The sequence below is a fragment of the Vombatus ursinus genome, unplaced genomic scaffold, assembly GCF_900497805.2.
Source record: "Vombatus ursinus unplaced genomic scaffold, bare-nosed wombat genome assembly UNPS02014826.1, whole genome shotgun sequence".
Classification (NCBI taxonomy): Eukaryota; Metazoa; Chordata; class Mammalia; order Diprotodontia; family Vombatidae; genus Vombatus; species Vombatus ursinus.
The window spans coordinates 6,291,981-6,304,656 of NW_020954604.1; the positions used below are offsets into that span (position 1 = coordinate 6,291,981).

At 38.2% G+C, this 12,676-nt stretch overlaps 1 protein-coding gene across 4 annotated transcripts in view; it reads left to right on the plus strand.

The window, feature by feature from the left end:
- PLA2G7 (phospholipase A2 group VII) overlaps positions 1-12,676 on the plus strand; it is a 67,476-nt gene that overhangs the window by 51,108 nt on the left and 3,692 nt on the right. For all 4 annotated transcript variants that reach the window (XM_027838269.1, XM_027838266.1, XM_027838268.1 and 1 more), the window contains 5 exons: positions 504-572; positions 2,759-2,885; positions 3,723-3,836; positions 7,029-7,120; positions 9,887-10,057. In XM_027838269.1, the coding sequence (XP_027694070.1) occupies positions 504-572; positions 2,759-2,885; positions 3,723-3,836; positions 7,029-7,120; positions 9,887-10,057 (573 nt within the window). The remainder of the gene's footprint in view (positions 1-503; positions 573-2,758; positions 2,886-3,722; positions 3,837-7,028; positions 7,121-9,886; positions 10,058-12,676) is intronic.

Below are 12,676 nucleotides of genomic sequence, written 5' to 3' on the forward strand. Positions count from 1 at the left end.
GAGTATCATGGCTACCAGTAGACTGAGACTAGGTTAGGGAAGAGCATAAGCTGAAGACATGGACTTCCAAATAGTGACCTGGGCAGGGCAGTGGTCTGAAAGAGGCAGTAAATAATAGCAAGGAATATATTGACCCTTCCTCTCCCTATGAATTTAGTCAAGCAGTTAGAGGAGCAGCCTCCATTGGAAAGAGTTGCAAATAGTGCCATCCATTGATGGATAAAAAAGAACAAACAAACAAATATATAACACACACATATACAAACACATACATATGTGTGCATGTATGTATATTATATATACATATAAGCATTAAGAGATAACTTGGTGTTATTTCTTATCACAGGATGACCACCTAACTTCCTAACCCTAAGTTAAACATTCAATTAAATGAGACCTCAGTGTGTGTCTACAATATTATGGGTTACGTGCCATGATATTTTGAGAAATTCTTATACTTAGGCCAAGTATAATTGGTTCTTTGTCAACCTTCTATTTTTAAGGACAATTTATTCTGCTATTGGGATTGAACTGGCATCTCATGGGTTTATAGTTGCTGCTGTAGAACATAGGTATGTATGTGAATGTCATTTATTGTATGAGATTTCTTTTTTAGCCAACTCAAAAAGACATTTTTGATGTACATTTTTCTTATTAGTTGCATTGATTTTTCTATGTGTAAAACTTTTTAAAAGTTCATGTAATCAGAAATATTTTTTTAAAAAAAGGTTGTTTGGTGGTTATAGCCATACCACTGACTATCCATGAACCTTAGAGAGGAATTTTCAACTCTGGTTTAAAATGTGTGTATAGTGGATGGTACACAAAGTGCTGGAGTTGGAGTCAGGAATACTTGAGTTCAAATTGGACACTTCATAACTTTGTGACCCTGGGAAAATAATTTAACCTCTGTTTGTCTCAGTGTTGTCCTCTGTAAAATGGGGATGATAATAGCACAGCACCTACCCATTCAGGTTTGTTGAGAGGATCATAAATAATAGTTGTAAAGAGCTTTGCAAACCTAAAGTGCTATATAAACCCTAGCTACTTAGTTAGATAAAAAGAATGATTAGATTATGCTGGAAGATCACAAGATCATTATTTAGAGCTGAGAAGAAAATATTTGTAAAAATGCTTTGCAAGTCTTAGAGCATTATATAAATGTATTTACTTATTGTTGTTATCATTGTTGTTCAGTTGTTTTCAGTTGTGTCTGACTCCTCATGACCCTGTTTGGGGTTTTCTTAACAAAGTTACTGGAGCAGTTTCCCATTTCTTTCTCCATTTTACAGATGAAGGAAATGAAGAGAACAAGGTTAAGTGACTTGCCCAGGGTCACACAGCTAGTAAGTGTCTGAGGTCACATTTGAACTCATGAAGATGAGTCTTCCTGACTCCAGGCCTGGTGCTGTATTCACCGTGCCACCTAGTTGTCCCATCTACTTATTAGATAGCTATAAACTATGATTAGAACAAGATGAAATCATAGATTTGGCGCTGGAAGGGAACTTATATCTAATCCAACCCTTCACATTTTATGGATGAGGAAACTGAGGCCAAAGTGATTAAACCTAAGGTCACTCAGAAAGCAGTTATCAGAGCTAGAATTTGAACCCCATGTCCTCTGACTCTGAAACCAATGTTATTGCTACTTCACCCCAAACCATTAGTCTGAGAAGGCGTAGAAGGTTTTTGCTAATTTAAAGATATGTATTCTATATAATACTGCCACACACAAGGATGTTTCCTAGTAATGTCACTAAAACATAACCATGCCCCAACTTCACGTCCACTAGGCACATTACAGGGGAGATGAGCCTAGTTCAGCATAGTACTCTATTCTACACCACACCTTCCATGAATGGGTCTTGCTTTGCCTGACCCGTGCTTCCACACCCATGAGGCAGCTATACTGTTACTGGACACTCCCACCCCCCATCATTGTATTGCCTAACACCATGTTTGCATAAGAGTACTAGTCCTCAGGCTGGTATGGGTAGGTTCTTTTAGAGCAGAGGTTCCCAAACTTATTTGGCCTACCACCCCCTTTTCAAGAAAAAAAATTACTCAGCACCCCCCCAGAAACCCTTTAATGGTTTTTTTTTTGAAATTTGCATCATTTCAAAGAAAATGTTATATTTTTAAATGATGCAGCTTAAATTTAATAATTTATTATAAGTTTATGGGTTTTTTCCTGCATTGAAATTTTGATGATGCAATATTGTATTATGTAACTTTTCATATTGTATTGTAAACAAGTCATTACTTGCACATATTCCTGCTGAGGCATGTTGGTCTTCCTCACAATACTCAACACACCCGCCTGCCAACACTTGCTTGTTAAGAAATGGCGGACCTGACCACTGATAGGTTATAGCTTGCATTTTTTGTGTTTGTTTGGAAAATAATGTAATCACTGTGACTTTAACTCTGTTACACAACAGACGAAACATGTACAGATGTTTTTTCAAAACTTTCTTATCTTCTTTTCTTTCATTATGCTTCCACTGCCCCCTTAATTTTATTCAATGCCCCCCAACTGTACCTGAGGCTACTACCACAGCCCCTCCATCATTCCAGCACTCTCCAGGGGGCAGTACTGCCCACTTTGGGAGCCTCTTCGAGGGATTTTTTTTTAATTTTAAAATCAAAGCACTAGAATGAAAAAGAGCGGGAAGGTTGGGATGGAAGTAAGAAAAGTTGATATGAGGAGAAGGGAAGAATAAGCAAATGGCATGATGCTTTTTCCATATCATAGAGATGAATCAGCATCAGCAACTTTTTACTTCAAAAATGAATTTGCTGCAGAAAGAGATAATAAGTCCTGGATTCCCTACAAGCATCTCCAGTCACAGAATATGGAGTACCCACAACGCCATAAACAGGTATGTTCCAGGGAGAAGCTGAATAATGACAATGTAGTCATGCACATAGGTATGCAGTTTAATTTAATATCCCACATTCAAACTATGGTCTGATTTCCTGTTCTCCATGACCAAATTCTCAGGACTGCTCCTTATAAAATTTCCATTTCATAATGTAAACAAAAGTAACCAAAAATCCTGGCAGATGGTACCATACTTGTTGGGAATTTTCTGCTTGGAGTCCAGACCTGTGATGTCATCCATGTGTGGAAACTCTCTCCCCTGATGCAGATCAGCAACGAATCTGCACTTTACTTAGCCTTAGAGAATTGCCTGGGACACTAAGGGTTGAAATGACTTGTCTTTGATCACACAGCCAATATGTGTCAGAGACTCGAACTCAGGTTTTCTTGACTCTGAGGCAGGCTGTCTGTCCAATAAGCCACATTGCCTCTTATTTGTTGTACCAGGCACTCTAATGTTGTTTTATTTTATTTTTAATAATATTTTATTTTTCTAATCACATGTAAAGATAACTTTTATAAGATAATTTTTTATATTTGAGTTCCAAATTTTTCTCCTCCCTTTTCCCCCTCCCTATTCCCTAAGATGCAATTTTATATAGGTTGTATATGAGGTACTCTAATTTTAGAAGTTTAATTGTTAGACAATAATTGGATAGGCTCCAAAAAGCTAGCTTTTTCTCTACTGTTAAACAAACCACCACATGTTACCTAGAAAAGATCATTTTGGTGTCTCCATCTTTTTTTTTTTTTTTGCATCTCAAGCAAAACATAAACTTTTATATTATTCTGTTTTTGTGAAATGGGGCTGTTTACTCCTTATAACCATGCCCAGGTACTTCAAAGAGCAGAAGAATGCTCTAAAGCTCTTAATTTGATGCTTGATATTAATGATGGGAAAACAGTGAAGAATGTTTTGGATTCTCCGTTTGATTTGCAGCAACTAAAGGTGAGTCAATAAAGCCAACTTTCCTTTTTTTGTTTTTTTAAATTCAATCAGTCTATAAACACTTATCACATGCCTATTATGTGCCAGGCACTGTGCTAAGCACTGGGGAAGCAAAAAGAGGTGAAAGATATTAAGATTGTGAGTTTTTGTCCTCAAGGAGCTCACAAGCTAATGAAGGAGGCAACAGGCAAACAAATATGTACTGATAAGCTATATAGAAGATAAGTAGGAAATAATTAAAAGAGGGAATTTAGAGGGGTTGGGAAAGGCTTCCTGTAGAGGATGAGATTTTATTTGGGACTTGAAAGAATCCAGGGAAGCCATTTGGCAGAAATGAGGGAGGCAGAACATTCCAGGCATGGGGAACAGCCAGAGAAAATGCCCACATCCAAGAGATGGAGTGTCTTGTTTATGGAACATCAAAGAGGCTAGTGTCACATATATACATGTAATATCATCATATTACCTGGGTAGAGGTCAGAGACTGGACCTGTGATTTCACTGGTATAGTGAGTGAGTCAGTAAGTCAACAAGCATTTATTAAGCACCTTCTGTATGTCAGGCATTATGCTAAGTGTTGGGGAAACAAAGAGGGACAAACATAACCCCTGCTTTCAAGGACTTCACAGCATAGACAATTTCCTCTACTAATGCAGGTCAGGATCTTCTCTACAATTTATAAACCTAGAGAATTACCACAAGCACTAAGAGGTTAAGTAACTAGCCCAGAGTCAGTGTCACTTATCCAGCACCGTAAGTAGGACCTGAATCTGGATCTTCATGTTTTTGAGGAGACAGTTAGGTGGTGCAATGGACAGAGCACTGGGCCTGGAGTCAGGAAGACTCATCTTCTTGAGTTCAAATCTGGCCTCAGACACTTCCTAGCAGTGTGACCCTGGGCAAGTCACTTAACCCTGTTTGCCTCAGTTTTCTCATCTGTAAAATGAGCTGGAGAAGGAAATGGCAAACCACTCCAGTATCTCTGCCAAGAAAATGCCAAATGGGGTCATGAAGAGTTGGACATGAGTGAAATAACTAAACAACAATAACAGATGTTTTAGAGGCAGGCTTTCTATCCAGTACTCCACACTGTCTCTCGTAATAGGTATTTAAGCAATACTTACACACTAGATATACACTAGATGCTTAATAAACACTTGTTGGACTGAATCAGGAGTCAATGCATTACAGGCATGAAGGAGGCTTGTAAAAATGCAAAGGTAGGAAATGGAATTCTAGGAACAACTAGCAATTCAGTTTGGCTGTAAACTGTGTGAAGGGGAATCAGTGTGAAAGCTGAAAGTCAGATTACGATTGAAGGGCCTTGAAAGCCAGGCTGAAGATTTTGTGGTTTTTTTTTTCCCCAATTAGTGTCCGTAGTAAATAACTGAAGATTTCTGAAGTGACATGCTCAGACCTGTGTCTTAGGAAGATGATTTTGGCAGCTGTGTGAAGGACAGAGTAGAAAGTGGGACTTCAAAATGGGGAGTCTAATTAAGAAAAGTCAAGGTGAAAGCTGGATGACATCATGAACCAAGGTTCAGATATAAACCTTTGCATGTAGACATGCAAGTGGAGAGAAGGTAATAGATCTCATAAAAGTAGAAATCTAAGATTTTGGCAACTAATTAAATGGGGAAGGACTTGGGGGTAGAAGGGAGAAGAGAAAGGGAAAATTCAAGGAGGTAACCTTGGAGTTATCCTTGAATTTGATTGCCATGTTTATATGCAAAGGTTCATGTCTGAACCTTGATCCAAGGCCCTGGGAAAACAAAGGTGAGACCAAAAAAATCAGTTCCTACTCTCATAGAGCTTGCACTGAACATTTACACAGAAAAGCAAGGACAAGATAATTTGAGGAAACTCTAACAACTAGCAGGATGAAGAAAGGTGTCTTCTAGAAGGTAGCACCCAAGTTGAACCTTGAAGAAAAACCAAGGGCACTGAGAGGTGGAGGTGAGGAGGGTGAGTACTCCAGGCATAGGGGACATGGAGTTATGGAAGGGGGACATATGGTCTGTGTTCAAAGAACAACAAGTAAAATGGGAGGATGCATTGAGGGGAGTAATGTGAAACACATTGAGAAAAGTAGGTTGGAACAATGTGAAGGGTTTTAAATTCCAAAGTGAGGAGTTTCTTTTTGAGCCTAGAAGCAATTAAAAATTGCTGAAGATTCTTGAATAGAGGTGGGAGGGTTACATGGTCACACCTGTGCTTTATGAAGATAGTTTTGGCATCAGAGTGGAGGATAGATTGGTGAGTTGCTGTTCATTCATTTTTCAGTTGTGTTTAACTCTTTGTGATCCCATTTGGGGTTTTCTTGGCAAAGATGCTGGAGTGGTTTGCCATTTCCCTCTCCAGCTCATTTTACAGATGAGGAAACTGAGGCACACAGGCTTAAGTGACTTGTCTATGGGTCATACAGATAATAAGTGTCTGAAGCCAGATTTGAACTTGGGGAGATGAGTCTTCCTGACTGCAGGTCTGTGACTGTATCCACTAAGCCACCTAACTGATTAGATTGGAGAGGGAAGAGAATCGGAGCAGGGAGTTTGAAATAATGTGGTGACTGTGAGTGAAGAACAAGGCTTGGAAGTGAGAGATGTGGCTACAGAATGGATAAGCCTGGGAAACTGATTATTTATGGTGGTGAGAGAGAATAAAGTTTTCCTTATGTGTTGTAGATACCACCTTCCATCTAGTGCCCAGGTTCAAAATTCTGGGCAACTAGATATGGATGTTGATGCCTTCAACAAAAATAAGGAAATGTGAAAAAGGAAAAGGATTTGTGTGTGTGTGTGTGTGTGTGTGTGTGTGTGTTTTGAGGGGCATAGAAGGAATAGGTGGGATCGGTGTGTAATAGAAAGTAATAGAACTTGTGTTGAGTTTCAAAGTTAGATGTAAGATTGGAATGTAGGAGAGAGATTAGGGCTGATTATATACAATTGGGGATGATAATTGAACTCATGGGAACTAATGAGATCACTAAATATATCAAGGTAAGTTAAAGCAGATCAGGCATTCTCACGTCTTCAACATATTTTTTTCTCTTATAAGAAATCAAATTGATTGAAAAAATGCTTATTGAATGAATGACAGCATGAATATGAATAATGAAACCATTTCATAGTTTCTTCTATACTTCAAATGGTATCATATAAAAGCTGTGAGTTTATCGTGCTTTCTACACAGGATGCTATTGACAGTAAGAAAATAGCGGTAATGGGACATTCCTTTGGTGGAGCCACAGTTCTTCAGTCTCTTGGTGAAGACAAGAGATTCCAGTAAGTAAAATAAAAGCAAGAAGATTATAATTTTTAATGGTATGATTTAATTTTGATTTAATTATGACATGCAAGGGAGCTCATGAAGCTTTATAGTCTATCCTCGTTATTAAGTGCTCTATGGAAAGCATCTGGAGCAGGGGGTTCTCTATGCACCCCAAAAAGTGTTATTCAGAATCCTTTCTTAACTTGTTCTGCTGTTTAACACAGGAGGTAGTTCATCCTTATGTTATTTGTTCTACGGAGTTCTTGTCTATAATGGGTGAGAAATAGGAATGTAAAGCTTATCTTGTACATGTATAAATATTTGAACTTTTAATTTAAAACACTTTAGGTTTTAAAGTTGGGGAGGCACGGCTGTAATAGGGCACTAGCCTTAAAAGTCAAGAAGAATTGGGTTCCAATCCTGCTTCAAATACTTACTAGTTAAGCAACCCTGGGGAAGTAATTTTACCTACCTCTGCCTCAGTTTCTTCATCTGTAAAATGAGAAGGTTGGACTTGTAGCCACTAAGGGGCCCCTTCAAAGCTCTACAATCTATGATAGTAGGTTGGATTTGTGTTTATAGCATCCATGGAGCCCTCTCACTTTGGCCTATCAGTCGGGTCCACCACATCTGGTCCATCTCCAGGTTCCAGGCAGTTTGTATAGGTCAGAATCTTTTCTAAACTATAGTTGATAAGCCCCTTTCCCCCAATGTGCTTTATTTTTTTTTATCAGTCAACTAGATCACACTCAGTTCATAATAATGGGATTTAAAAAGCAATGAAAATAAAGTAATAATATAGCATTTCACCCCCTCTTCTGCTCCCCAAACTTTGAACTCCATCTCCCACAGGTATACACATACACACACACTTGGTGGATAGTATACCTTTATAGGTATCATATATGGGACATCCACACATAGCTAGCACATTTACATTGAAGGGGACAACTTACTCCTCCAAAACTGCAAAGCTACACATATCTACCACTGATGTCTCTGGCACTTCTGTGTGCCTGATAATGCTTTTCTTATTGCTCTCCACCAAGTGTTGAGCTCTGCTATTCTCTACAAAGCATTGCTTTTCACTTTTCTCCTCCAAATGTTGCTCTCTATGGCCATCTGCCAACTTCAGCTGGCCATCAACTCTAATTTTGGTCAACTCTAAATTTGGTAATACCTTGTACAATGCAAGTAGGGGTTCTGTGGTTACACCTCTTTCAGCACCTTTTTTTAAAGATAATCCCAACATCCACTTGTGGGCAGGGCAGGGTGCTCTGGCTGATAAGCCTTTCCCCTGGATGAGAGAGGCTATCTTTCTCAATCTGCTTTTTTTCTGCCTCCTTGTGTGCTTCAGCTCTAGTCCCTAGGAGAACACGTTAGAGGTATCTGCAACTCAATTCAATCCTTCAGTTTTTTGGAGGTGCTATGATTGGCAAGCCTCATCCCTACATGGAAGGCAACAATTATCCTCAATCAACATTCTCAATAACTGTGAACCTTGCTTCAATGAGTTTCTCAACTAGGTTCCTCTCAGCCATTGACTAACAAAAATCCCTTGTATTCAGCCTGACTGCACCAGGAAGGACAGGATCATATGCTGAGATCAGGTCTGCTTTTGTACCTTTTCTTAGACTTTTCTGTTACCTGCTTTTCATCTTCAGAAGTCTACTCGGCCTTTTTACATCAACTCGTTAGCTGAGGTAAATCTCCCCAGTACTCCACTTCCTTAATAGAGAAGGGATTGAGAAACAGCCAAGTATGAAAACTTTTAATTTCAGTCCAGCTGCCCCTCCCTTCTCCAGCAACTGCCATGGTGGCCAGAAACGGGTGTTCAGTACAGACAGCACTACTGAGCTTAACTGTAGAATTCCAAGAGGATCTATGACTTTCGTCCCTCTTCTCCCCACAGTATATCACAGCTTTTCTGTCTGATCTCCTTCCATATTAGCCCTGTTTTGCAAATGAGGAAACTGAGACTCAGGTCTCAATTAGTCAAAGCTAGGATCATAGCTCCAGTCTTAACTGCATGCTCTTTTCTGTTGCACCATTCCATTCAGATAGAGGGATGAGCCCCCTATAGAGTCAACTGCACACTTAGTGTATGTGGACTGAATTACATATACAACTATTTCTCATTCCTTAAATGTCATCTCAACATCCATGAATTCTCATTCTGGATAGCTTTTATACGGCGAAATCTCTACCAATTATTTCTTTTCAATTCTGTCACGATTTCTCAATGAATATTATCTATTTTATGCTAAAAAGACCCTTTCTAAAATTGTACCTGAAGATGATTGTGAACTAGGTATCAAGATACTTGGGTTCTTGCTTCCAGCTCTGTCACTAATTAATTCTGGATCCTTGGACAAATCACTAAAATGCTCTATGTGCCTCAATGTCCTTTATAAAATAAGGAGGATGAGAGGATCTCTAAGGTCCTTTCTAGCTCTTTAACATTTTATGAATGTTAATTATGAATAATTATGAATTCTATGAATGTTAATGTTTCGTATTTCTGTGAATTCCAGCAAAACTTCATTATAAAGTATATTAAGTCATGGCATGATTGGAGTTAACCTGAGGAGGGAAGTAAGCTCCTATCTCCCATTTACACAGGAAATAATAATGTATCTTGCTAGATATAACACCAAAGTCATTTAAATGACTACTATTATCCTTGTCTCCTAACACTAGGAATTCTGAACTGACTCTCATGTCAATTAAGGTCTAAGATCTTTTTCCTTTTTTTTTTATTGTCAATGAAATGTTCCCAGATGTGGTATTGCCCTGGATGCATGGATGGTCCCTTTAAGTGATGAGTTGTATAATAGAGTTCCCCAGCCACTCTTCTTTATCAACTCTGAAAGATTCCAGACTCCAGAAAATGTCATGAAAATGAGAAAATTCTACTTACATGATAAAGAAAGAAAAATGATCACAATCAAGTAAGTATCACAAAACAGTTCTATTTGATTTCCTATAACAGAAACTTTAAGCTTGGGGGGAAAAAACAACAAAACATTTGAGATACATTGGTGACCACAGCAGAATTCTAATGTTGAAGCAGTTATTAAGACTTCATCTTTTGTTGATTATGGGAAAAGACATTGGGGGAAAAAAATCAATGTCTAGATAGACTTAGAAGTGAATAAAAATCACCCAATATGTGCAATTACATTTTGCATTAGGATACATATTATTTTTGTTGTTCTATGTGACACCCAAATTAGTTAGGTATCAAGATATTGTTTTGTCATTTTTTTTTCAGTCATGTCTGATTCTTCATGACCCATTTTTTGGGTTTTCTTGGCAAAGATACTGGAGTAGTTTACTATTTCGTTCTCCAGCTCATTTTATAAATGAGGAAACTGAGGCAAACAGGGTTAAGTGACTTGCCCAAGGTCACACAGCTAGTAAGTGTCTGAGATTTGGTTTGAACTAAGGTCTTCCTGACTGCAGGCCCAGCATTCAACCCACTGCACTACTTTGCTGCCACCTAGCTGTCACCTAGCTGTCTAGATATTAGCTGTCAGGTTATATTAAGCAGTTATTTAGGTTTTATCAAATCTAATACATAGTATCACCTATGGATGTGAGATTTAAGGAACCTATTTTCCCCAATGAAGTAATTATAAATGGGTATTAAAATGTTAAGCAAGCCCGCAAAAATAAAACCTATTTAATGTATCAGAATCATAGGATGAATGGTCACATGGTATATTAGGTTGAGAACCAGCCTTGTAATTAAGAAAACCTGGTTTAAGTATAGTTTCTTGATAGCCTAGTATCATGTGTTAGTAACCATAAACAGAACCTCCTGGTATCACCAGAAAACTCTCTTAAGACTGCCCAGAGCAAATGCTATTCAGCATTAGGAATTTTCCTCAGCTCCACATACCAATTAAATCATGGAACAAAGAAGAAAAGAAGAAAAAGTGTACAAAATAATAGATTTTCAGAAATGAGAGGGTGCTTAAGAATCATCGAGTATTCTTCCCTCCTCTTCCCCTACTACCCCTATTTTGCAGATAAGGAGACTGAATCCCAGAAAGATTAACTGATCTGTGCAAGGTCACATAGCTAGTTATTGGCCAAATTAGAACTAGACTCTAGGTCTCCTGACTCCGAGTTCAATGCCTTCCCACAATACCACGCTGACTATCCAGACAGAAGTAGAGATACCAGAGAGATTTCATCATCTTCTTTTTGCAAGTGGAATGCACTCTCATTGATCTCTGTTTCTTAGTGTACCAGTAATACCATTTCAGCTGTACCTCATTTTAAAGACTGCTGTTAAAGAAATGTCTCTATTGTAATCCACAGAAATAGAGATCTCTTTAAGTTGAACAGTTGGATTAGAGGAAGGATGGTAGGATGTATCCTGATTATAGAAGTATTGAATAACTCTTAAGGGCCAATTTAGCTTTAGGCTTCATCTCTTGGTGATTCTATAGCATACTGAGAGGTAGAGTTGAAATCAACAAGGAAATAAATGGCTGGGATGAGCCAGGATTCTTAGTGAAATGCCAAGACCACACAATAACATCTGGCAAAAGTACAAGCAAATATCCATGTGACAGTTTAGTCAATTTTCAAAGTAGGAAGATTCCTATTCAGGAATGGGATGGAGTAGAGGCCTCTAACTTGGATTCTATGATTCTCAATGTTGCTAGGAAACAAAGACAAACTAACACCTAACTAAGCAGGTAAGGTGACTGCCTTCAGTCACAAGCCTGCATTGGGGTAACAAAGCAATGTTAACCGTGGAGACAAAATTATTTTTGAAACTATCAGACCCAAGAGTATTACATTTTGAGACATCAGATAGATAACTATAGGATGAAGACATCCTATAGTTTAAATACAGTTCCTTAATTTAATTAATATACTTCCGTTTTAGCATTAAGTTGCCTTCTATGGGTCCAAGTGAGGGTTTGGGGTAGGAGTTTTTTCCCCTCCTAATTTACATGGTAAGGTGATCCTTGAAATTAATTTTGGAGAAACCTAAAAAGTATTTAATTATTCTCACATCCTCTCAAAAGGCGAGCAAGTTGTAGGTCATTAGAAATGACCTCTCTTTCTTCAGCATCTTCTTGGTTATCTTTTAAGTTTCTCCAAAATTCATTTCAATGATCACCTTACCATATAAATCAGGAGGGGAAAGCAAAACCATTTACCCCATACCCTAACTTGGACTCATGAGAGGCAACTTTATACCGAAAGGACAGAACATTATTTTCTAGGGAAAATTAATTATTTTGCTTCTTTCTAGGCTAGGGCTAGAAACTATACCTCCTAAATTCCAGTCTCTAAAACATGCTACCCACACTCTTTGATCATTACATGTAGCTTGTCAAGATGCCACTGAATAGATTTACAGTACAAGTTTAGGTATTCCAGTTCTTTTCTTGCAACAAATATCTATAGAGCAGGGCATTTTGAGTTTTCCTGGAGGGAAGATAAGATTTACATTCAGCCACTCTAATTTTCTCATCCTTTGTGACCAAAGGCATCTATTATCTATCTATCTATCTATCTATCTATCTATCTATCTATCTATCTAT